General features: G+C 46.0%; 1 protein-coding gene across 1 annotated transcript in view; it reads left to right on the forward strand.

The window, feature by feature from the left end:
• Window positions 1–24,418, forward strand: part of LOC144769918 (trypsin-like) — a 58,788-nt gene extending 34,370 nt beyond the window's left edge. Inside the window, exons 3-5 of the mRNA XM_078654113.1 lie at window positions 5,874–6,118; window positions 9,125–9,261; window positions 24,177–24,418. Of these exons, the coding sequence (XP_078510239.1) occupies window positions 5,874–6,118; window positions 9,125–9,261; window positions 24,177–24,326 (532 nt within the window). The 3' untranslated portion in view covers window positions 24,327–24,418. The remainder of the gene's footprint in view (window positions 1–5,873; window positions 6,119–9,124; window positions 9,262–24,176) is intronic.
• The last annotated feature ends 114 nt before the right edge of the window (window positions 24,419–24,532 follow it).

A 24,532-nucleotide genomic window follows, 5' to 3' on the forward strand; every position in this document is an offset into this window, starting at 1 on the left:
ATGGTCGCTGCCCTTGCTGGACATTTTTCTCCCCTATTACAACATTTACAAACTTTCATAGAAATCTTACTGTAGAGATAAAGAAGTCCGGTAGACAGCTCTTATATTTGTAGTTTATTTCTTAGGTTACAGCATAGTAAGTTCCAATATAGTCTTAATGTAAGTTTCTAATATAAGCCCCACCAGGAGCGGCCTCCTGGCTGCTCAGCCCATCTTCTCTAACTGCTCTCACTTCAAGCACAAACCTCCTTAACATTCTAAATGACATCACATAGCAAGAGCATCAGATCCAGGGACATTCATTACATAAGAAGGAGATTACTACACATCTTCCCCTTTATAATATTTAACAAAACGAAATAGTATAACATAGGAAGAGAAAATAAACATTCCAGAAGTACATATAAAAGGACACCCTAATGATATAACCAACTCTTCTTATGTAATAATAATAATAATGTAAAAGTAAAGCAAATGAGAAATGTAATGAAAATTATCTTTGCCTATGTACCAATAATAAATACAATGCAATAGTAATAATAATGTAAGTAATAAACAGTAGAACATCTTTAATAACTTTAACTATAATAATAGTACAGTAAGTAATAAAATAGCCTTCCTTATGTAATAACAATAATAATAAATAATTGGTAAATAGTAAATGTAGTATTAGCAATGTAATAACAAAGTATTAATATATAAGTCGTAAACTTAAACAAATTGCAGGACCAGGAAATATAACATCCCCTCTACTGCATACACTGTAATAAATTGCAGGACCAGGAAATATCACATCCCCTCTACTGCACATTGTAAATAAATTGCAGGACCAGGAAATATCACATCCCCTCTACTGCACACACTGTAACAAATTGCAGGACCAGGAAATATAACATCCCCTCTACTGCACACACTGTAATAAATTGCAGGACCAGGAAATATCACATCCCCTCTACTGCTTACACTGTAACATTCCGTTCACCTACCAGGGACAAGGAATGCCCTCTCTTGCACACATTTGCAGGAGAAAATAAATTGCAGGAACTCAGAAAACTCAGAAAACAACTCTGACAACTCTAAAGTTAACATTTCTTTAGAAAAAAAAATATAAGCATTGCACTGTAAATATGACCTAAAATCAACAGTGTACTAAATACATTTGCAAGTTAAATAAAACGTTAGACTGTAAATATTACTTAAAAATTTAAAACAAAAGTAAACATTAAGAAAGAGACAGGCAGGTTTCAATCAATTATAACACCACTTCCTTAAAGTCAAAGGTGTGCTTGTCACCGAATAAAACTGCATTCAAGCAAGTTGTGTAGAAATAAAATAACATTACAAGGTGTGCCTGTCACCGGAAAGATGCAGCCAACATCATTGAAATAGTACTCCATTTCTAAAAAAACGAAGATGAAGATTCAGGGTACTGATAAACACCACACGGCCGTACTTTAGATGCAAGAAAACAGAATGGCACTCGGGAATGAATATGAAACGTGTTCCACGATTGAAAGGAGCAGTCTGAAGGTGTATGCTCTTGGCTAGAACTTGAATATCGTAATAGCAACTTACTGCGGGACACTTTGGTGACAAGAAAAGCGCAGTTGGTGTCATGCTCGATGAAAACAATCTTCCCTATGAGCATAAACGATGTAACTGCAATCCAAAACTGCAGGCACTGGAGCTGGGAGCATTTCCCCAAGCACGAAAGGCTGAATATTAACTCCATGTATGCCTGCTCGTTGAGTGCGCACAGCCTCTTCCACATAATTACGTGACGCGCAACAGAAAGGGAGCCTTCCGCCACGTTAGAAAGAGCTGACAGCGTCGCCATGGTAGCGAAAGCTTGCACGCACATCACGTTGCTCCGGATGGTTCACGGTGGAGCAGAGGTACCAAGCAGCCGTGCTGACGTGTGGCAAAGAACATGACGCATCCTCTTGACAGAACAGTCTTTCAAGATTCGATTTCGTCATCAGAACTAACAGGCAGAGGAGGGGAAAGGAGCTCTTGACTAACGGAAATCCTGGCTGAGAGAAAGCAGTTGGCCTCCTGACATAAACAGGTGCTATACGTTATTCCTGTAAATAAAATGCTTCAAATGTCATAAAAAATAAACTCATCTCACATCTCCTTAAAAATCGGCTCCTTTGAGAGAATGTCATTTCATGTAGGAAGTGCCTTTACTTCACTTGTTTCTGATACTCGCCGTTTTAAATACACTGTTTAAATCTAAGCACTTGACAGGAAAAGACAAACGTGAAGATGATAAATATAACGAGCGAGTCTTGAAAGCTTGACAGTTAACACTGAAAGGTTTATAGTCCATGAAACTGTCTCTTATTAAAATGTCGGAAATGTGAACTTGCCAGTAGAGACTATGTGAAACAGTGATTTGAATCTTGAATGATGCTTGAAGGTTAAGATTGAAAATACAGCATACAAAAGACTTCTTTATTTTTCTTTAATGACTTCACACATGAGTCTTTGCCAAAAGTCATCAACACAGTGTTCTTTGGCTAGCCATTTAACATCAAGGTTGGATGTCTGTCTCCAACTATTCAGTGTATTTTCAGTGGATCTGGCACATAGAATTATTTAGGGCGACCGTTGTCAAGGTCACTGGTGGGGCGGGTGCCAGATAGTTTAAATAGTTCAATGTCATAAGTAATATAAGTACCTTCAGTTCCAGTTTTCCACGCGTGAGTTCTTCTCCTTTAAAATCGTCGCCAATGTAGAGATAAAGAAGTCCGGTAGACAGCTCTTATATTTGTAGTTTATTTCTTAGGTTACAGCATAGTAAGTTCCAATATAGTCTTAATGTAAGTTTCTAATATAAGCCCCACCAGGAGCGGCCTCCTGGCTGCTCAGCCCATCTTCTCTAACTGCTCTCACTTCAAGCACAAACCTCCTTAACATTCTAAATGACATCACATAGCAAGAGCATCAGATCCAGGGACATTCATTACATAAGAAGGAGATTACTACACATACTTTGCTGCTGGGAACTACCAGGTGTTGGACGATAAACAATACTTCTAGAAGTCTGGACTTGTCTTTAGCAGGATTTGCCAAAAACCATAGTCAAGTGGTCCATTGTCAGAGTACCTGCTAGGAATCGAGCTCAGAAAACACCATATAAAGATTAGGATAGTCTGATCTGAGAGGTACAGGTGTTCCTCAAATTATGGGGCAGTAGGGATCTTGTGATGCCTATCATTTTCTCCAAACTCCCATAGTACATCAATCAGCACTCTTTCTTCAAACACTGCTCCCTCTGGCTTCATACTAATGTTTTAGTTATTGCTGGTTTCCTACTTCCATGTTTGTACAGCCTCTCCATTTCCTCTAGGCTCATGCAATCCATTCCTCCATCCAGGGCCCTGCACTTCTTCCTTCTAGTTAACTCTATCCCTTTCCTCCACAAGCTTGGTGCATCCCCTCCCTTCCTTCAGGTTCCTTCATGGTGATCCTGCATACAGCTTCAACCATAGATACCCATCCGGCAAAGATGATGATTGCGCTATCACAACAGATACTCTCATACCTGCTCTACAGCTGATTGTACACAGGACTCAGCTGCTTCAGTAGCACAGTTAAGCAAGGCACCTGATAGGTTGCTTTACCATGCTTCACCATGGCTTGTGACAAGATATGTTAGGGCTAAGGAACAATTGCAGCACAATATTGGTTAACAGGACTAGTGAGCAAAACACAGTGTTGTCTAACTGAACAGTAATAAAGAACAAACCTCAGGGGAGTAAAATAGTAGGGTAGATCAGATCAGTTATGTTAGACCTGTTAGCCTTAGGATAAGCTTATCCCAAATGTGTTGCTTTCTCCCCTTCTATTTTTGCTGATCTTGTTTCTGGCCTCAGGGCACTGTGCACTTTACCACTGCTAGCCAGGGAGAGGTAGACCTTGCAGTACTTATAAACGCATTTCTAATAAGTGGTGACTTTCAATTGAGAGCAGGTAGATCGGTCAAGTTTGGTGTTTAAAGAATTGCATTTAAAAGCCCTCTTTAATAGTAAAGTCAAATTTTAAATCCTAATTCTGAAAATGCCACTTTTAGATGGTTCGAATTTTTTGTACTAACCATTTGGTATCTGCAGTCTGTCCCTGGGTCACGTGACTGCGTATAGCTGCCAGTTGCTCTTTGCATACTGCTCCTAGATGGTGAGGCAAATGGCCATAGGTGTTGGCAGGATGGGCCACCTCTGAGTTGATAAGAGGAAGGAGCTGTCACCCACCAAACTTGCACATCATAAAGTCTCTACCTGAGCACAAACCTAAAGCGTTTGACATAGTCTATTGTGACCCCAGACAATCGGGGGCCAGGGCAGAGAGGAATGAAATTCCAAAGAACTCTGGAGGTGGAAACGTTCAGAACCTTCTCATACGTCAAAGTACGTGCGAGGTATAAATATTGGACCCTTAGACCCAACAATCATGAGTACACATATGGATCTATGGAAGACTCAGAAGGAGGACTGCTATGCTGCTTTCCTGCAAGAAGGGCTGCCACACTGCTTCCCTGATGAGCTTCCTTGCTATTTGAGTGAAGGACGGAACCTGAGCCTTGGACCACCAGAGTAACTTCAAGGGCTAATTGACTGGCATCCTGATCAGAAGCCTCAGGGAAAGAACATTCTTCCTCCAGGTTGAGCCCAGCACCTGGACTGTACAATCTGTGGGTCCTGCACTCCCAAGTGGTGCCACCCCAGCCCTGGAACCTTGGAAGTGGGCCAGCTCAAACAGTAGTCCCTGCAGAACCAACACATTGTGTTGTAACGCCTCCCATAAACTTCACATTGGAGTTGCTGTGCAGCGCAACTCCTTCTCAAACTCAGCTTCGGAACTGCTGTGCGACATAATCCTGACTCAGGACTCTTCCCATTGAATCCCGCAGCCTCAACAGAACCGCCGCTGTCTGACTCATCCTTAATACAGGTCTTTGCATTTCAAGTCCCTCCCCAATGATAGCCTCATTGACAATGCAGAGCTCCACATTGCAAGTCCTACAGCTTCTCAGAGCCAGTCACTGTGCAACGCAACTTTATCGCATGGCTTTGCTTCGCAAGCCCCTCACCAACCGCATCCTCGATGATGGTGCAGGGCCTCGCATCGCAGCCTTGCATCTTCTTAGAACCACCGCCGCACAACACATTTCCACACCAGGACCTTGCATCAGCTTGACTGCACAATACATCCTCGGTGTGAGACCTCGCAACGCTCCACAACCAGAGTGAAGGTATTCTCATTTAGCAGGCTTATCTGGGTCCCTGTAGCCAGCCCCTGCGCTATTGAGGCAGCCGGAACTTGTGACTTCATTCCTGTCCGGCACAACCATATAACCAAAGTTGGTGCTTTGTGCTTTTAGCAACTATTTTCTTAAATCTTTAAAATTGGTTTGGTGCTTTTCTTTTGCACTGTTTCACTTTATTAGTGTTTGAAGTGTTGCATAAATTCTTTACACATTGCCTCTGAGTTAAGACTGAGTGTTCTGTGCCAAGCTACCAGAGAATTGAGGACAGGTTAACTCAAGGTTGGCTTGTGAATTCACCCTAACTGGGAATTGTTGTTGCTGCTTGGGTAGAGTTTCACCCCCCTCAATCAGTAACCCAGTTTCTTACATGTTCTCTTTGTAAAAGGTTATTTATCATATGCAGTTCATTGGGCTTGTTTATCTGTGCAAAGACTATTAGCACTAGAGCTAACGTGGAATTGTGCTAAAAAAAAATTTAAGTGTTATCACTTGATAACACCACTAATCAATTGATGCTGAGAGCTAACAGTACACAATATCATGGGTGATATATTTTATTTTTAATACACAAACATTACAATCTTCAAATCTTTCTGTTCAGAAATATTGTGGTGGTGCTTGGCGAATATAATCTTGCGATCAACGAAGGAACTGAAGAATATATTGCTGCCGCCGATGTGGTCAGCCACCCAGACTACAACCCCTATTACCTTGACAATGACATCATGCTGATAAAGCTGTCTCGACCAGTGACCTTTACCCCAAGCATCCAGCCCATCCCGCTGCCGACCGGATGTCCAGAAGCCGGAACCATGTGTCTGATCTCAGGATGGGGCAACACTGGCGGTGAGTAAATCCGAAGCAGACAGGACTGATACAGCAATGTTTGTCCAAAGGTCTTATATCCACCACTGAGCTGTCAGTTCCATTGTTATCTGCCTATTCTATGATGCTATGCACAGTTTTTTTGCAGATAGTAGGTTGGTCCATAACCCAAAGAAATGATGTACTGTTTGTGATTGTAAATACCCAGAGGCAGCTCTGGGCCATTTTAAAATCTTCCAACGGTAATTGTTCCATTCATTTATCTTAAGTTTTTTCTATGGGCTTCTTCTCCTTGCCCATAGGTGGACTTTGTCTGCTCTTTACAGTTCCTCTTGACATGACAATGAACTTTTACAGAGGAGAGCTGCTCCTCCACCCTCATGTTACCTGTTTTAGAAGTTTTGTATCTGTTGTTACATACGTTGCTCATGTGTAATATCTATCAGGATAAAACTGCAATATGTTACTCACATTATTATGTATTCCTCACCGGTGGAACTCAATTAGAATTAATTCCACCACAAATCCTAACGGAACTATTCTGCCTCCCTAGTTCTAACATTCTTCTGTTTAGTATAGGTCCCACCTGGTATCAACATACCTCTAGCACAGGGATAAAGTGTCCCATACACACCACAAATCATTATAATTGGAGAGAATGTTCAAACCTTTGAAATAAACAGAACTTAACAAAAATAATAATTTGCTCCAGTGCCCACACTGAACACTGATGGCACAGCAAAGCAATGGACAAAGTTATGGCCAGGCTAAGGTTGGGAAACAAACACTTTTCTCCTTTGATCTACAGAAGTGGCATTCTTATATTCCAAGCACTACTAATCTGAGACATTGTGAATCTAGCTCCTTTTTTCAGACACATGCAACAATTGCATTTACAACTATTATGGGGGGAGGCAATTGATTTTGATTTGGTGCTTGTCATCGGAAATAGATGACTCTTCTGTCTGCCTGATGCTCTGCCATGTATTACTCCAGGCTTAGATCAGAATTATGGGAAACCGCAGAGGAAGTTGTAAAAAAGTAGCCAAAGCTAACTCTTGTGGAAGAGTTTTACTAATTGAATAGCAATACAATACATTCACCATTTATTGAAGATTGTTCAGTTGCTTGCGAAACAAAATTGAAAAAATTGAAATTTGTCTTGCAGCACATTTTTAAAGAAAGTCCCCTCTGAAATGTGAACCTTTTTGACTTTTGGTTCAGAAAAACTAGGCCGAGATATGCGAAGGGCTTGCATTGCCCTTGCCAAATACAAGGTGATGCAAGACAACACAAGCACTTAACTCAGACGTACTTTGCCAAATAGAGCCACCTAGGAATGTACCAAATAAGAAGTACCAAGGTACTTACCATGACCACTTTATGGATGAAGCACAGTGCCTGGGGTCCTTATTATCAGGATCCCAGTCAAACTAGTCAGAAAACAGTTGAACACCAGCAAAAAGTGTGGGTAACCATGAAAGCAGATCCTACTTTCTTACACTTCCTCAGAGATGGCAACAAGGACTAAGGTTGGATGGGATGTGAAGGACTGGACTATTTAAGGCCCAGCGGTGCCAGGGAACAACACCTAAAACCTTCGTGGGATACCTGTTCTGGCGCACTAAAGACAGAGACACGGGAGACTTCCTTGGGCGTCAAAGATCAGCGTTTATTACTGCAGGGATGCAAAAGTCATGGGAAGTACAACAGAGTGTAGGTTCCAAGAGTCTGCTTCAAATTGCATTTGTGGGTCGCTCTCTTTTATACAAGATCTTGTCATTGCACAATATGTAAGCAAAAGGTTACAGCTCAGTTCCCACAGTAAAATTCAAAAGGATCGCTTTCATGTATTCAGAACCCCGGAACATAATTACATTAACATCACCAGTTCCAACTGTAAAAGCACATCTTCCCACCATTAGGTACATTCCACTTGAGTTGTAAATAAGCAAAAGAAAGAGACAAGAACAGCTGCAGGGAAGTCAGACAACAGGGAGGAGAGATTGTGAGGATAATATTGGATGCGTAATCGTAGCTTAAAAGGGCTTGATCCCAGCACGTGCGAGGCTGAAACAATAGACCGGCACGGCAGAATCACCTTCGAGCGGAGGCAACTGCTTTAGCAGTATCCTCCCCCTACTCATAAAAGACGCATGAAAAGGCATATGCTTCTTCCGTGAAGCTTGGGAACAAAAGGTCACGATGCGGACAGTTGCCTGTTCGCTGACTACGTGAGGGCAAGAAACAAAATGGATGCCGTATCTAAAATGGAACCCGAGGGTTCATTGGAAAAACCTGTAAATGAGATGAACTCTTCTGAGTAGCATGGCGATACCGCGTACACTTACTAAACTCGTCATTTACGGTTCATAGATACCACACTCGTCCATATTCGGCGATGCCCAAAACGTCGTAACGATTTTCACGGAACCTCAGATGTAGTGAGCCCGCTGGCCCACACACACAAAACTTCAGACTCTGTGATGAGGCATGCAACCCAACAGCCAGGCATGGCCGTTGGGTATACATAATAGCTATCAAGACCACTTGAGGTCTCCTCCCATATCAGCAACAAGGCGTGAGTGATCCAATCATTGCTACCTACGGCCCCACGTGGCCTACTCCCCCGCCCTGATACTCTTGCAACACAAAACTGTAAGACAATGCAGTTAAATACGCTACACTATCCTTCCAATCTCCGCAGGATCGTGATTGAATGAAAAGGACTCCTAAAAGTAGTTCCTATAACTCACTTCATTAGATGTAAGGGTTTAATCCACCGTTCTGCTAATGATGAAAGGCAAACCTTTAATAACTGCTTCTAATTATGAACACACTCAGAAAGTTCAGTCCTAGCCCATTACAATGTCAAACTTTAAATCTGGTTTATTGTGCTATGTAGCCGTTTTGCTAAAATGTAAAGTACCAAAACAATTTCTCTGTGCGGGCTTGTTCAACAAAAAGTTACATTAAAAAGAATAATTAATATGGTTCAATACATTGTTTTATAATTCTCTCCCGCAGTCAACTACCCAGATGAGCTCCAGTGTGTTATGGCTCCAATCCTAACTCATGAGGTGTGCCAAATCTGTTATCCTGGTGATATCACAGAAAATATGATCTGTGTGGGATACCTGGAAGGAGGGAAAGATTCATGTCAGGTTGGTATTTTATTCAATGCACTTTCTTATAGCACTTTCCCAAAAAGAAGTTTGAATCCTGTTCTCAAGAAATTAACAAAAACTTGTTATGTGTTGGAGGTCATGTGTTACATGGAAGACGACTCAAGTAGAGAATATGTGACTCTTAGGGCTATATTTATCAATGGTTGTGTTACTTTTTCACCATGTTGTGTGGTGCAGAACTGCTACAATCCTTGAAATGTGATATATCAAGCTACACAAGTCCTCTGCAGGCCCTTAAAAAATCATTTTGCATGCATTTGCAAAGGGGAAGGTAGTAGTTGCGAGTGTTTTGCAACCACAATTGCGGTCACAAAATATTAGTACATGGTTTAGAGTCGCTATTTGGAAGGGAACGCTCCTTCCAAATAGCGAGTCTCTTAACACTTTTTTGCGAGTGGCAATTCATTTGCAACTCGCAAAATTGTGTTAGTACATGGCCATACCAATTTTAGCATGCGCAAATGGGTCGCTATGCATAAGAGTAATTAAATGTACTCTTATGTAAATATTTTGGATATCTGTTCCTCCATATCATATAGTCTGGGGGGGCATTGTTGGAGCGGAATCCCTACCTGCTGCTGCCCTGAGAGACGCTGTCCTGCGGGGGTAGCTCCTGGGTCACAGACGCTGTAGTCTCCACGCCGTTTTCCCCCACCATCTTGCGGCCAGAGACTGAAGCTCCCAGAGAGCTTTGCGGGGACTTCCGGTTCCTGAACGGATCGCGCCCGGAGGCGCTACAAAAGTTGAGACGCTCCCTCGGTGGAGCGGGGGGGCATTGTTGGAGAGGAATCCCTACCTGCCGCTGCCCTGAGAGACGCTGTCTTGCGGGGGTAGCTCCTGGGTCCCAGACGCTGTAGTCTCCACGCCGTTTTCCCCCACCCTCTTGCGGCCAGAGACTACAGCTCCCAGAGAGATTTGCGGGGACTTCCGGTTCCTGAATGGATCGCGCCCGGAGGCGCTACAAAAGTTGAGACGCTCCCTCGGTGGAGCGGGGGGGCATTGTTGGAGCGGAATCCCTACCTGCTGCTGCCCTGTGAGATGCTGTCCTGCGGGGGTAGCTCCTGGGTCCCAGACGCTGTAGTCTCCATGCCGTTTTCCCCCACCATCTTGCGGCCAGAGACTACAGCTCCCAGAGAGCTTTGCGGGGACTTCCGGTTCCTGAACGGATCGCGCCCGGAGGCGCTACAAAAGTTGAGACGCTCCCTCGGTGGAGCGGGGGGGCATTGTTGGAGCGGAATCCCTACCTGCTGCTGCCTTGAGAGACGCTGTCCTGCGGGGGTAGCTCCTGGGTCCCAGACGCTGTAGTCTCCACGCCGTTTTCCCCCACCCTCTTGCGGCCAGAGACTACAGCTCCCAGAGAGATTTGCGGGGACTTCCGGTTCCTGAATGGATCGCGCCCGGAGGCGCTACAAAAGTTGAGACGCTCCCTCGGTGGAGCGGGGGGGCATTGTTGGAGCGGAATCCCTACCTGCTGCTGCCCTGTGAGATGCTGTCCTGCGGGGGTAGCTCCTGGGTCCCAGACGCTGTAGTCTCCATGCCGTTTTCCCCCACCATCTTGCGGCCAGAGACTACAGCTCCCAGAGAGCTTTGCGGGGACTTCCGGTTCCTGAACGGATCGCGCCCGGAGGCGCTACAAAAGTTGAGACGCTCCCTCGGTGGAGCGGGGGGGCATTGTTGGAGCGGAATCCCTACCTGCTGCTGCCTTGAGAGACGCTGTCCTGCGGGGGTAGCTCCTGGGTCCCAGACGCTGTAGTCTCCACGCCGTTTTCCCCCACCATCTTGCGGCCAGAGACTGCAGCTCCCAGAGACCTTTGCGGGGACTTCCGGTTCCTGAACGGATCGCGCCCGGAGGCGCTACAAAAGTTGAGACGCTACCTCGGTGGAGCGGGGGGGCATTGTTGGAGCGGAATCCCTACCTGCTGCTGCCCTGAGAGACGCTGTCCTGCAGGGGTAGCTCCTGGGTCCCAGACGCTGTAGTCTCCACGCCGTTTTCCCCCACCATCTTGCGGCCAGAGACTGCAGCTCCCAGAGAGCTTTGCGGGGACTTCCGGTTCCTGAACGGATCGCGCCCGGAGGCGCTACAAAAGTTGAGACGCTCCCTCGGTGGAGCGGGGGGGCATTGTTGGAGCGGAATCCCTACCTGCTGCTGCCCTGAGAGACGCTGCCCTGCGGGGGTAGCTCCTGGGTCCCAGACGCTGTAGTCTCCACGCCGTTTTCCCCCACCATCTTGCGGCCAGAGACTACAGCTCCCAGAGAGCTTTGCGGGGACTTCCGGTTCCTGAACGGATCGCGCCCAGAGGCGCTACAAAAGTTGAGACGCTCCCTCGGTGGAGCAGAGGGGCATTGTTGGAGCGGAATCCCTACCTGCTGCTGCCCTGAGAGACGCTGTCCTGCGGGGGTAGCTCCTGGGTCCCAGACGCTGTGGTCTCCACGCCGTTTTCCCCCACAATCTTACGGCCAGAGACTACAGCTCCCAGAGAGCTTTGCGGGGACTTCCGGTTCCTAAACGGATCGCGCCCGGAGGCGCTACAAAAGTTGAGACGCTCCCTCGGTGGAGCGGGGGGGCATTGTTGGAGCGGAATCCCTACCTGCTGCTGCCCTGAGAGACGCTGTCCTGCGGGGGTAGCTCTTGGGTCCCAGACGCTGTAGTCTCCACGCCGTTTTCCCCCACCATCTTGCGGACAGAGACTACAGCTCCCAGAGAGCTTTGCTGGGACTTCCGGTTCCTGAACAGATCGCGCCCGGAGGCGCTACAAAAGTTGAGACGCTCCCTCGGTGGAGCGGGGGGGCATTGTTGGAGCGGAATCCCTACCTGCTGCTGCCCTGAGAGACGCTGTCCTGCTGGGGTAGCTCCTGGGTCCCAGACGCTGTAGTCTCCACGCGGTTTTCCCCCACCATCTTGCGCCAAGAGACTACAGCTCCCATAGAGCTTTGCGGGGACTTCCGGTTCCTGAACGGATCGCGCCCGGAGGCGCTACAAAAGTTGAGACGCTCCCTCGTGGAGCGGGGGGGCATTGTTGGAGCGGAATCCCTACCTGCTGCTGCCCTGAGAGACGCTGTCCTGCGGCGGTAGCTCCTGGGTCCCAGACGCTGTAGTCTCCATGCCGTTTCCCCCCACCATCTTGCGGCCAGAGACTACAGCTCCCTGAGAGCTTTGCGGGGACTTCCGGTTCCTGAACGGATGGTGCCCGGAGGCGCTACAAAAGTTGAGACGCTCCCTCGGTGGAGTGGGGGGGCATTGTTGAAGCGGAATCCCTACCTGCTGCTGCCCTGAGAGACGCTGTCCTGCGGGGGTAGCTCCTGGGTCCCAGACGCTGTAGTCTCCACGCCGTTTTCCCCCACCATCTTGCGGCCAGAGACTACAGCTCCCAGAGAGCATCGCGGGGACTTCCGGTTCCTGAACGGATCGCGCCCGGAGGCACTACAAAAGTTGAGACGCAGGACTAGCCGGGCGAAGACCGGGCTAAGAGCGGGCCCTCTACGGCCCTCAAAGGCCGGATAAGGACGGGACGGGCCACCTCCCTTGGCTGCCACACTGAAAGTCTACAAAGGTTAAGACCCCCTCTAATCGATTTGTCTCCATACTTGTGGGCTTTTTCATATATCGCCGCCCCATATCACCATGACCTCCAAGGGGGACCTTTAGCTAGCGTAGCAGGTAATGGGCAAATGTTCTCTTGTTAGACGAGTTAAATCTCCTATGTAAAACTAATTATGCCACATTGGTAACTCCCCCTCCACCCAAAAGCGTTAGTATACTATCAGACAAGGCTATACGCCTAGATCCCTCCATACTGTCTGATAAAACCTGCAGTCCGAAAAATCAAAGTATTGAACCCCCTCAGGTCTCATCTGTGCAAAGGAAATATAACGGTGTCAATCAAGGAGGAAACGACCCCAAAACCCACAATATGTATCTAAGTCCATCTACTGTTAATTCCTCTATGATTCCACCGACTGTTGAGAATCCAGAGGCCATAACACCTCTTCCCCACTTGCACATACTACCCCTTATCGAACAACTGGTTAGCTCCATGTTAGCTCCGTTGTTAGAAAAAATTAACATGATAGGGGATAGGCTCTCTGGTATAGAGAAAGCCTTCAAGTCAAACTAGCTGGTTGACAAATGTAGTGACACACCCAACCGCCCTAAGCCATCTCCTACTCACCTAGGCTCTAAACCTTTCATGCAGGATAAAAGGTGTCAAACACAACCTGCTGGCCCTAGTGTATCAGGGCAAAAAATATCTAAATACCCTGTTAAAGTTCCCCTTCCCCGGCTGACCGCACCTAGAGTAGGTCACAACAAAGCTAATTCTATTCATTTACCGCCGGAAGCGGCCCCATACGTGTGCATTCTTGCGGGTGTACCTCCTCTCCCACCTGGAAAAACTGAGAGACAACACGATTTAGTCAATAAAACCAAATTCCGGCTGTCAAAAAATAGGCCACTGCCTTGTTATCTATACGGAGCAATAAGGAGTGTCAGAAGGGTGGATTGGTTGGGCTCCCTTCCCAAAGATGTTCCTGGGGACTTAGTACTTGTGCGATTTAGAGACAGAAATATTGTCCCGTACTTGAAAACTTGGCCGCCTGAAATAAGAGACGGCTCAATATCCATTTGGGATTTATATGACTTCTATCCAAACATCCCGTGTTTTCCTCCTCTTCCGAAATCATACCCTATGTGGCAGGATTTATAAAATACACCATGACTTTTTGGGAAAACATCTGCACATGTAACAATGACTAACCATGAACCGCTATGATCCTGTCTCAACCTTGGAGTGAAAAATAATTTTTATGACTGGGACCCTACCATACTGTATTTTGGTCTCTTGAAGTGTTTTTAATATAATCTGGATTGTGAATTGTGAATTGTATATTTTATGAACTTTTATGGTTTTTTTGTATCACAAAAACAGAATAAAGTATTAAAAGTAAAGTATTGTCTTTTAAACCTGTTTATAGCCCAGAAAGTGGAGGCTGATTTGGGCAAACCCCTTACATAATGAAGCCTATGGCATCAGACATAGCTTTTCCCGGCATACTATTCTGTGGCGTTACCCTATGGTTTTCACAATAAATACACCAGGTTTTTTTTTTTTTAATAACTTTTCATAATAAACAGGGCAGACCTATGTCAATGGGCATAAGATTACCTTGCACACCAAACTAGTCTATAGCTGTTATCATTGACAACTCAGATCTACTGTACTGAGCATAAACTTTCCCAGGGTTCAACATATTCATTTCACAATAAATACCTCAGGCATAGTGACTTTATCTTAACATTTCATAATAAACAGACCAGGCCTATAGCCAAAATCATTGACTTCCCACAATAACCAACTCAATCCTGCTGCATCAAGTAAAAGCTTTCCCACAGCCAAAAAGTGCAATACATGCAGTCATTTTAGTGGAATCTCACAATGTGGCACAATTAAATCCTGTAATGAGGGGGGGCAACATGTGAATGGAGCCTAACCCCTCTCTCAGTAGACTCGAAAATCTCTTTTTTGTTCATTGCATAAGGTCAGGTGACAGTTGCACTGTTAAGCAAGACCTAATAGTCTGTGTAGGTTAATGTTTGCCCTTCTCGCACCTGTGGTGCAGTCAGAGAAAAAAAGATGTAAAGTAACTAGTTACCTATGACACTACAAGTGCATTGCAGTGTCGTGTGAGTGCTATTGAAAGTTCAAGGTCATGCAGCTGGATACATAAAATGATCACAGATGCTTGGAGAGCAAACACTTGTTTGTGGAAGTACACAACTTCTGTCCAATCAAAACATAAAGTGCTGGCTCCCCACATGTGGGCTAGGTCAATGCACCTCTTCCTATTATTCTCACATTATTGTGTGGGTACAGCAGCGCTGTTAAACCAGACCATAAAAAGTTGGATTAGAATCAAAAGATTTGTTTAGTTGATTTAAACTCACATTTTGTCAGAGTTGAACTACACAGTACTATATATTCTTTTAAAACTGGAGATTAAATAATGTTCCATCGTGGTCATAGGGAGTCAACCATGTTGCGGGGTGCCCATAACACATCCAACGCTTGACCAGTAGAGGGAGGGAGCGTTAATCAACTGGTTGACACCACAATTTACGTGTTAAAAGATGCACCAGCATTTAATTCATCTTTGTTATAACAGTGAAGACTGAAATCACCAGGTATTTAACATTGGCTATTACTACAGAGCAACAATAAGAGAAGGTTGAGAAATGTAGGCAAGGAAGCTGCAGTGGAGACAGTGGGGCAGCATATAGGCCTGGTAGATATGGAGGACTTAGTGGTATCTCACTTCTATGGCTAAATATTGAGATTTTGATTTTCTAAAACAAGTTTTGAAAATAATAGCAACACCACTGCCACCAAATTTCAAAAAGATTAACCTATTAGGATAACATTTAAAACCTTTAATATTTACTGTCTGGCGTAACAGTTGAAATTTGCTTTTTCCCCTCACACTCTTGGTCAAAGGAAAGGTTTTGGTGTTTGAAGCTGTGTAAACAATGATGGGCTAATCAAGGGCATGAGAGTTTCACATAAGAATGCTGGGACAGCAGCCCCTGAACAAACTTTCCCCATCACAGGGCATGTGTAAACCGAGCTGGGGCAGTGCAAGCGTTGCTTCTTCACAGAACAGGTACAGCATGGCAGCAGCAAAGCAAGCTTCCCTCTCTCACAGAAGGAAGGTGTGCCATCTTCCATTCCCTGAAGGATGGATCCAGCAAGGCAGCCTAGAGCAAGCTTCCCTCTCTCACAGAAGGAACGTGTGCCATCTTCCATTCCCTGAAGGATGGATCCAGCAAGGCAGCCTGGAGCAAGCTTCCCTCTCTCACAGAAGGAGCATGTGCCATCTTCCATTCCCTGAAGGATGGATCCAGCAAGGCAGACTGGAGCAAGCTTCCCTCTCTCACAGAAGGAGCATGTGCCATCTTCCATTCCCTGAAGGATGGATCCAGCAAGGCAGACTAGAGCAAGCTTTCCTCACTCACAGAAGGAACATGTGCCATCTTCCATTCCCTGAAGGATGGATCCAGCAAGGCAGACTAGAGCAAGCTTCCCTCTCTCACAGAAGGAGCGTGTGCCATCTTCCATTCCCTGAAGGATGGATCCAGCAAGGCAGACTAGAGCAAGCTTTCCTCACTCACAGAAGGAACGTGTGCCATCTTCCATTCCCTGAAGGATGGATCCAGCAAGGCAGACTAGAGCAAGCTTCCCTCTCTCACAGAAGGAACGTGTGCCATCTTCCATTCCCTGAAGGATGGATCCAGCAAGGCAGACTAGAGCAAGCTTCCCTCTCTCACAGAAGGAACATGTGCCATCTTCCATTCCCTGAAGGATGGATCCAGCAAGGCAGACTGGAGCAAGCTTCCCTCTCTCACAGAAGGAACGTGTGCCATCTTCCATTCCCTGAAGGATGGATCCAGCAAGGCAGACTGGAGCAAGCTTCCCTCTCTCACAGAAGGAGCATGTGCCATCTTCCATTCCCTGAAGGATGGATCCAGCAAGGCAGACTGGAGCAAGCTTCCCTCTCTCACAGAAGGAGCATGTGCCATCTTCCATTCCCTGAAGGATGGATCCAGCAAGGCAGACTAGAGCAAGCTTTCCTCACTCACAGAAGGAACATGTGCCATCTTCCATTCCCTGAAGGATGGATCCAGCAAGGCAGACTAGAGCAAGCTTCCCTCTCTCACAGAAGGAACATGTGCCATCTTCCATTCCCTGAAGGATGGATCCAGCAAGGCAGACTAGAGCAAGCTTCCCTCTCTCACAGAAGGAGCATGTGCCATCTTTCATTCCCTGAAGGATGGATCCAGCAAGGCAGACTGGAGCAAGCTTTCCTCACTCACAGAAGGAACATGTGCCATCTTCCATTCCCTGAAGGATGGATCCAGCAAGGCAGACTGGAGCAAGCTTCCCTCTCTCACAGAAGGAGCATGTGCCATCTTCCATTCCCTGAAGGATGGATCCAGCAAGGCAGACTGGAGCAAGCTTCCCTCTCTCACAGAAGGAGCATGTGCCATCTTCCATTCCCTGAAGGATGGATCCAGCAAGGCAGACTAGAGCAAGCTTTCCTCACTCACAGAAGGAACATGTGCCATCTTCCATTCCCTGAAGGATGGATCCAGCAAGGCAGACTAGAGCAAGCTTCCCTCTCTCACAGAAGGAACATGTGCCATCTTCCATTCCCTGAAGGATGGATCCAGCAAGGCAGACTAGAGCAAGCTTCCCTCTCTCACAGAAGGAGCATGTGCCATCTTCCATTCCCTGAAGGATGGATCCAGCAAGGCAGACTAGAGCAAGCTTCCCTCTCTCACAGAAGGAGCATGTGCCATCTTCCATTCCCTGAAGGATGGATCCAGCAAGGCAGACTAGAGCAAGCTTCCCTCTCTCACAGAAGGAGCGTGTGCCATCTTCCATTCCCTGAAGGATGGATCCAGCAAGGCAGACTAGAGCAAGCTTCCCTCTCTCACAGAAGGAACGTGTGCCATCTTCCATTCCCTGAAGGATGGATCCAGCAAGGCAGACTAGAGCAAGCTTCCCTCTCTCACAGAAGGAACGTGTGCCATCTTCCATTCCCTGAAGGATGGATCCAGCAAGGCAGACTAGAGCAAGCTTCCCTCTCTCACAGATGGAACGTGTGCCATCTTCCATTCCCTGAAGGATGGATCCAGCAAGGCAGACTAGAGCAAGCTTCCCTCTCTCACAGAAGGAAGGTGTGCCATCTTCCATTCCCTGAAGGATGGATCCAGCAAGGCAGACTAGAGCAAGCTTCCCTCTCTCACAGAAGGAAGGTGTGCCATCTTCCATTCCCTGAAGGATGGATCCAGCAAGGCAGACTAGAGCAAGCTTCCCTCTCTCACAGAAGGAAGGTGTGCCATCTTCCATTCCCTGAAGGATGGATCCAGCAAGGCAGACTAGAGCAAGCTTCCCTCTCTCACAGAAGGAACGTGTGCCATCTTCCATTCCCTGAAGGATGGATCCAGCAAGGCAGACTAGAGCAAGCTTCCCTCTCTCACAGAAGGAACGTGTGCCATCTTCCATTCCCTGAAGGATGGATCCAGCAAGGCAGACTAGAGCAAGCTTCCCTCTCTCACAGAAGGAAGGTGTGCCATCTTCCATTCCCTGAAGGATGGATCCAGCAAGGCAGACTAGAGCAAGCTTCCCTCTCTCACAGAAGGAAGGTGTGCCATCTTCCATTCCCTGAAGGATGGATCCAGCAAGGCAGACTAGAGCAAGCTTCCCTCTCTCACAGAAGGAACGTGTGCCATCTTCCATTCCCTGAAGGATGGATCCAGCAAGGCAGACTAGAGCAAGCTTCCCTCTCTCACAGAAGGAAGGTGTGCCATCTTCCATTCCCTGAAGGATGGATCCAGCAAGGCAGACTAGAGCAAGCTTCCCTCTCTCACAGAAGGAAGGTGTGCCATCTTCCATTCCCTGAAGGATGGATCCAGCAAGGCAGACTAGAGCAAGCTTCCCTCTCTCACAGAAGGAAGGTGTGCCATCTTCCATTCCCTGAAGGATGGATCCAGCAAGGCAGACTAGAGCAAGCTTCCCTCTCTCACAGAAGGAAGGTGTGCCATCTTCCATTCCCTGAAGGATGGATCCAGCAAGACAGACTAGAGCAAGCTTCCCTCTCTCACAGAAGGAAGGTGTGCCATCTTCCATTCCCTGAAGGATGGATCCAGCAAGGCAGACTAGAGCAAGCTTTCCTCACTCACAGAAGGAACATGTGCCATCTTCCATTCCCTGAAGGATGGATCCAGCAAGGCAGACTAGAGCAAGCTTCCCTCTCTCACAGAAGGAACATGTGCCATCTTCCATTCCCTGAAGGATGGATCCAGCAAGGCAGACTAGAGCAAGCTTCCCTCTCTCACAGAAGGAGCATGTGCCATCTTCCATTCCCTGAAGGATGGATCCAGCAAGGCAGACTAGAGCAAGCGTCCCTCTCTCACAGAAGGAACATGTGCCATCTTCCATTCCCTGAAGGATGGATCCAGCAAGGCAGACTAGAGCAAGCTTCCCTCTCTCACAGAAGGAGCGTGTGCCATCTTCCATTCCCTGAAGGATGGATCCAGCAAGGCAGACTAGAGCAAGCTTCCCTCTCTCACAGAAGGAACGTGTGCCATCTTCCATTCCCTGAAGGATGGATCCAGCAAGGCAGACTAGAGCAAGCTTCCCTCTCTCACAGAAGGAACGTGTGCCATCTTCCATTCCCTGAAGGATGGATCCAGCAAGGCAGACTAGAGCAAGCTTTCCTCACTCACAGAAGGAACATGTGCCATCTTCCATTCCCTGAAGGATGGATCCAGCAAGGCAGACTAGAGCAAGCTTCCCTCTCTCACAGAAGGAACATGTGCCATCTTCCATTCCCTGAAGGATGGATCCAGCAAGGCAGACTAGAGCAAGCTTCCCTCTCTCACAGAAGGAGCATGTGCCATCTTCCATTCCCTGAAGGATGGATCCAGCAAGGCAGACTAGAGCAAGCTTCCCTCTCTCACAGAAGGAACATGTGCCATCTTCCATTCCCTGAAGGATGGATCCAGCAAGGCAGACTAGAGCAAGCTTCCCTCTCTCACAGAAGGAGCATGTGCCATCTTCCATTCCCTGAAGGATGGATCCAGCAAGGCAGACTAGAGCAAGCGTCCCTCTCTCACAGAAGGAACATGTGCCATCTTCCATTCCCTGAAGGATGGATCCAGCAAGGCAGACTAGAGCAAGCTTCCCTCTCTCACAGAAGGAACATGTGCCATCTTCCATTCCCTGAAGGATGGATCCAGCAAGGCAGACTAGAGCAAGCTTCCCTCTCTCACAGAAGGAGCGTGTGCCATCTTCCATTCCCTGAAGGATGGATCCAGCAAGGCAGACTAGAGCAAGCTTCCCTCTCTCACAGAAGGAACATGTGCCATCTTCCATTCCCTGAAGGATGGATCCAGCAAGGCAGACTAGAGCAAGCTTCCCTCTCTCACAGAAGGAACGTGTGCCATCTTCCATTCCCTGAAGGATGGATCCAGCAAGGCAGACTAGAGCAAGCTTCCCTCTCTCACAGAAGGAAGGTGTGCCATCTTCCATTCCCTGAAGGATGGATCCAGCAAGGCAGACTAGAGCAAGCTTCCCTCTCTCACAGAAGGAGCATGTGCCATCTTCCATTCCCTGAAGGATGGATCCAGCAAGGCAGACTAGAGCAAGCTTCCCTCTCTCACAGAAGGAACGTGTGCCATCTTCCATTCCCTGAAGGATGGATCCAGCAAGGCAGACTAGAGCAAGCTTCCCTCTCTCACAGAAGGAAGGTGTGCCATCTTCCATTCCCTGAAGGATGGATACAGCAAGGCAGACTAGAGCAAGCTTTCCTCACTCACAGAACATGCATGTAAGGCATGAGTGACATGTGACATCCTTCTCAATCCAAATAACTTACTAATATCCACCACTCAAATTACTTTCATATTTCACTATACTAATTCAAAACTAATCCTTTATGGATTCCGGAGTAGCACTTAAACGCCTCGTCAGGGGTAGTAAGCGCTATATAAATGCAATTACAATACAATACAATGTAGGGTACAGACATATCTCTGGAGTGGGTGCATACCTCACTCAGAGGAATATATAAGTGCATAAGCAAACAAATGAGCACTGACACCTTTTTTTCGATTAGATGATATTCCTTGCCTCATTGTAAACGTCTTGCTATATGATGTTTACCTTCATTCTTTAGTTACTTTTAGTAGCTCTTACCTAGTAGGTCATGGTTGGTGAACAGCCTTTACAACAAAACTTTTACAACGCACTACCTTTACAATGCAACTTTTACAACGCAAACTATTACAACGCATTGCTCTGGGGGGCGCTCTAGGATAGGGAATAGGTTAATTTACTATCCAATAACCTTCCCTAGTGTCCACGGGGACTGGAGTTGGAATAGTAAATTAAACTATTCACTATCCAGCACCCCAAAGCACTATGCGTTGTAATGGACTGCGTTGTAATACTTACGTTGTAAAGGCATGCGATGTAAATGCATGCGTTGTAATGTCATACATCCTCATGGTTATGGTGCAGCCCAGGTATAGCCGAAGTAAACACGATCTACAAAGGCATACAGGTATAAAACTCTCCATATAGATGTTGAATCACAGGTTCAGTGTTGCACCAGTTCAAAATGTTGAGGAGTAACACAACTATGCATGTATCCAAAAACTGAAAGTAGTATTGTGAGAATTATATTTAAAGATTATAGGACAGGTTCACAAGCTGCATTTTGTAGAAACTCACTACAGAAATAATATTTGCTTATAATAAAATGTGAATTCCAAACCAATGGGTGTAAATCTCCTCCTCAAACTCTCCTGTCTGTTTATGGGGAGATCTCTATAGATCTACGTTTACTGTTTAGCAGAAATTCTGGGAGTGACTAGAGGGAGTGTCAGGAAAATGGGAAGTATCTACTACGAAACGGGGAGAGTTTAGAGAAGAGTAAGTAAGTGTTCAGTGAGGTATTTGCTAATAATAACACTTAAGTACAAAAGACTAATGCCCACATGCATCAAACTGAATTGCATTCGCAAATGGTGCGAATCGCAAAATTCGGCCGTTTGCGAATGCAATTCATTGCTTTGGGATGCATTAAGCTTTTTTGCTTTTTTCACAATTTAAGAAATCGCAATTTATTTGTGATTTCTTAAATTGCGATTGCATTTAAGAAATCGCAATTTTGCAATTTCTTAAATGCAATGCATGATTTTTTTTAAATTGCTTGGAAGTGGTAAATTAACATGAAGTTAAACTTCATGGTAATTTGCGAAAACTTTCAAAAATGCACAAAAGTGCATTTTTGAAAGTTTCATTTTACACACACACATGCCCTTGGGGCATGTGTGTGTGTAAAAAATACTTAAAGGTACATTTCAGGGGTGCAGGGGGGGGTCCTATGGACCCCCCCCTGCACCCTTGAAATTGCATTCTCATTTTGCGATTCCTTAATTGCGAATCGCAAAATGAGAATGCCTTCACATTCATTCCTATGGGCCTCTAGGCCCATAGGAATCAATGAAAAGGGATTCCTTTATTGCGATTCACAAATTGTGAATCGCAATTAAGGAAAATTAAGAAATCGCAAAAAAAATTGTGATTTCTTAATGCATAGCCGTCCCGATCATCGAATTTTGATGCGTCTGCACACAGTGCAGGCACAAACTCCCTTTTCCGTATCGGAGATTGTGCTGGAGTCAGAAAGCAGCCGCAGCACAAGCTCCCATACAGAAAAGGAAGTTGGTGTTCATCTCTGCACCGCGTGGCACCATGCACGGATGAACAGGGGGGTACAATAGGTGCCCCTTCAGCCCCCAACTGGAGATCGCTGGCTGAAGAGGGCCCTGCCAGAGACCCCCAAACTTGCTTTCGGACAGGTTTTCCATGTCGAAAAGCCCAGCATAGAATCCGTGCTGGAAACTGACAGCATAATCCTGACGGTGTAAAATGCCATCCAGAGGGACTATGTGTCAATTCCGACTCAAAGACGGGGTCTTTGAAGACTATTTTAGTAGTCACTATTTTAGTAGTCGGTAGCCAGTATGCTACTAGTTACCGAATCGTTAAATGTTGTTACATCTAGCCCTATTTGTAGAAATTGTCCAGTTCCATGGTAACAGGAGGTAAAATTTCCATAGGACCTTTTTAATATTTAATTCTTTTGAGGGTGGGGCTAGACGGATTATGTTGTTGTTCATAAGAACCCTTATGCTGTTACTGGCAAACACTGCCAAAAAACTAGTCATCATTATTTACAGTAATCAGGTCTTTGGATTCTGTTTTTTCTAAGTAACATCTCTGATGCTGGTTCCTCTATCACTTCATGCAGAAGGCACAGGCAAAGAGTGAGGAGGGGGCAACATCAGAGACAAAGGGTGGGAAGCAGAGAACAAGGTAGACCGAAAATATATGAATGGGAAAAGAGTGGGGGAGAAGTGATCAGGGACCGGTTTGAACATTTTTACAGCGGATGTTTTTTGTTCGCAGTGTGTCTCAGATAGTAGACTGTAGAAATAAAATTCAGTTTTTTAAATGCAAAATATAGAATCCTAGATGGATTACCATCCATATATGGGTTGTTTTCTGCTAAGGGTTTCCTCATGACATCATGAACAAAGGGTGAAATACAGTCATTGATCACTACCAGGCTACACGTTTATGGTCAGTATGAATCCAGATTAATATTGCAAGGGTGAGCCGATCCCATTTAAAATGATATTTTTATAATCATTCCAACCCCAATAAACTAGACTTCGCCTACACCCACTCTCCCATTCATAAAATAGCACAATGGTCTATGGCTGACCAAACAGTCCCTTCTCCTAAATAGTGTACTATTGGTTCAGTGATAGTCATCAACAAAAATGAGCCCTGCCTTCCAACTCACAACAGCGATATCTCACTTTGGGGCCTGTTGTGCCAGGGTTTCCCTGGTCTTAATTTTGGTGCTGCCCCATATTTACGCCACCCTTGGAATGCCCACCACAACAACCACTGCCTGCCCCTTTCATGCTTAGTACAGCTTAAAAGGGTGCCTTATTTTCAAGGCAGCGTTAATCCACCTTAAGTGGCTTAATATTGCCTTCTAAATAAGGCAAATTGGGGCAATACAGAGCACTGTCCTTCTATCAGGCTCAAGAGAGGATTCGCGATTATGTGCATCACGTGAATCCTTTTCATATTTGTATTGTTGCTGTTTCCTAAAGAATATACAATTCAGATAAGAGTTTACACACCATGACATCAGTGGTACTCTTCGCATTTGCACTCTATCCAATCACCTCAAAGCAGTTGGTTAGATGAAAGTCATCTTGGTTTACGCTCATGGTTCTATCTCTTTCGCAGGGTGACTCCGGTGGGCCGGTGGTCTGCAACGGCGAGCTCCATGGGGTGGTCTCCTGGGGCATTGGATGTGCTCTTCCAACCTTTCCTGGGGTCTACACCAAGGTCTGCAACTATGTTCGCTGGATTCAAGAAACCATTGCTTCTAAGTAGAGCTGCACGACTCATGATAGTAACCATGCTTTTAGATTCATCTATGGTTGTAGATTAAACAGATAATTAAATAAACACATACGTGCACTCTATTATGACTTGGCTGCATTTTCTTATAGCCCGGGACTAGGCCTTAAGTGAAATTTCAAGCAGTGTTAAAATTATTGGAATTAGGCCAAGTATTAATTTTTTGCAAATGCTGAAGT

Source organism: Lissotriton helveticus, chromosome 7, assembly GCF_964261635.1.
Source record: "Lissotriton helveticus chromosome 7, aLisHel1.1, whole genome shotgun sequence".
Classification (NCBI taxonomy): domain Eukaryota; kingdom Metazoa; phylum Chordata; class Amphibia; order Caudata; family Salamandridae; genus Lissotriton; species Lissotriton helveticus.